The sequence below is a fragment of the Pterocles gutturalis genome, unplaced genomic scaffold (assembly GCF_000699245.1).
Source record: "Pterocles gutturalis isolate BGI_N339 unplaced genomic scaffold, ASM69924v1 scaffold30456, whole genome shotgun sequence".
NCBI classification, from domain to species: domain Eukaryota; kingdom Metazoa; phylum Chordata; class Aves; order Pterocliformes; family Pteroclidae; genus Pterocles; species Pterocles gutturalis.
Window position 1 is genome coordinate 729 of NW_010098985.1, and position 1,845 is coordinate 2,573.

Consider the following 1,845-nt stretch of genomic DNA (forward strand, 5'->3'; position numbering starts at 1 on the left):
CCCCCCCATGGCAGAGCCCCTGCAGAGGGACACACCTCAGCGAGACGCCGCTCACCGCCTGGATCTCCACCTTCTTCTTGAGCACCTCCTTGATCTGCCCCTTCTCCGGCCCCTTCTTCACCTTCTCCCGCCCGATCAGGTAGAAGCACTTGGGGGTGAGGATGAAATCCCGCTTGATGGGCTGGGAAAAAGCAGGAGAAGGGGGTGAGGGGGGGGCTTTTGGTGGGGGGCACGAACCTCTCATGCATCCCACCCAAGGGCAGCCACGACAAGCCATGACTTGGCCTCTCCCAAGCCCCGAGTGGCTCCACGCACCTTGGACCTCCGGTCGTACTTGGTGATGGAGTCGGCGAAGTCTATCCGCTCCCGCTTGGCCAGGAACTGGCGCAGCTCCGGCCGCTCCTCCATGCCCAGGTAATCGCCCACAAAATTCCTGTTGATGCTGTTCCTCCTCCGCTCTTTGAAGTTGTAGAGGATGTTGGAGGCTGTACGGGAACCCAGAGAGATGTTGGTGGGATGGGGCTCAGCACCAGTGGCTCAGCCCTCGGCTCAGCCCTCAGTCCCTCCCAAACCGGCCGTGGGAGGCAGTGCACTGTGACAGCAAGAAAGGGGCTCGTTTTATACCACAGGAAGAATCTGAGCTGCTTGAGCTTGGCTGGCTTTGAAACCCATTAGTTGCCCTCCAAAAAAATAGTGGAAGGGAGGGACCCAGCTGCTTTCGGGGTCTGCCCCCTGGGTTTTTCACTGCAGGCTTGGGAGGGTGGGCAATGCCCATGGTGGGGTCAGACGGTGACCGCTGGCCTTTCCTGTCCCTCTGCAAATGCTGACTCAGCTATTCCTCTGTCTCTGTGCAGGCTATTCCTCTGTCTCGGTGCAGGCAATGAAATGCAGAGCGAGACAGCCAGAGGCTCCAGTTTCTGTCCTACAGCCCCTCCCACAGCTGGAAATAGAATCGCAGAGTCACAGGATGGTTTGGGTGGGAAGGGACCTTAAAGCCCCCCCAGTGCCACCCCCTGCCATGGGCAGGGACACCTCCCACCAGCCCAGGTTGCCCAAAGCCTCATCCAGCCTGGCCTTGAACCCCTCCAGGGATGGGGCATCCACAGCTTCTCTGGGCACCCTGGGCCACTGCCTCACCCCCCGCACAGGGAAACATTTCTTCCTCACGTCTCATCTCCATCTCCCCTCTTCCAGCTTAAAAAAGCTTAAAATAGGAGCAAGAAATCCACACCCTCCTTTAAGATGTAGGACAAGACCCCAGGCATCTCATGGTCCAGTCCCTCCTCACTCCCCTTCTCGTTAGTGCCACAATGAGGAGCTGGGCTGTCCCCAGAGCCTGACACCCTAAAAAAGGGTGCTGGGGTGCTGGTGTCCCCATCCTCGCTCAGCCTTACCCTCCTCTCGCATTTGCTCATACTTCCGGATGGCGACGTGCCGGCGCCAAGCTTTCTGGATCACCCGAGCAAAGCCATCAAATTTCCGCTCCCGCATCTCTTCCAGGAGGAAAAGCTGGGAAGGGGACACGGGGTGCTGAGCCTGGCCAGCCAGGGGTCCCCCAGCCCCCCCTGTGCTGCATCACTTCCCCCACCTGTTGGTACCTCAACCCCTCCCCTGCGTTGCCCAAAGTGATGCTCGGGTGCGTCCCCTGTCTCCTGGGGGACGCTGGGTTCGGGGTGAGGGACAGGGTTTGGGGTGAGGGACAGGGGACAGAGCCAGGCCACCTACTGATTCGGGGTTCTTGACAAACACCTTGCTCCGACCCATCTGGTACTGGTCTGGGTCCATGTTGACAGAGCGCAACAAGTGCTGCACCCCTTGCCGCTCGTCCCCGCGCCAGGACGGCCA

The 1,845-nt window shown here is 60.1% G+C and overlaps 1 protein-coding gene across 1 annotated transcript in view; it reads right to left on the reverse strand.

The window, feature by feature from the left end:
• LOC104462859 (unconventional myosin-If-like) overlaps positions 1 to 1,845 on the reverse strand; it is a gene marked incomplete at both ends in the record, with an annotated part of 5,586 nt that overhangs the window by 652 nt on the left and 3,089 nt on the right. The window contains 4 exons of the mRNA XM_010074998.1: positions 36 to 181; positions 316 to 485; positions 1,395 to 1,509; positions 1,726 to 1,821. Of these exons, the coding sequence (XP_010073300.1) occupies positions 36 to 181; positions 316 to 485; positions 1,395 to 1,509; positions 1,726 to 1,821 (527 nt within the window). The remainder of the gene's footprint in view (positions 1 to 35; positions 182 to 315; positions 486 to 1,394; positions 1,510 to 1,725; positions 1,822 to 1,845) is intronic.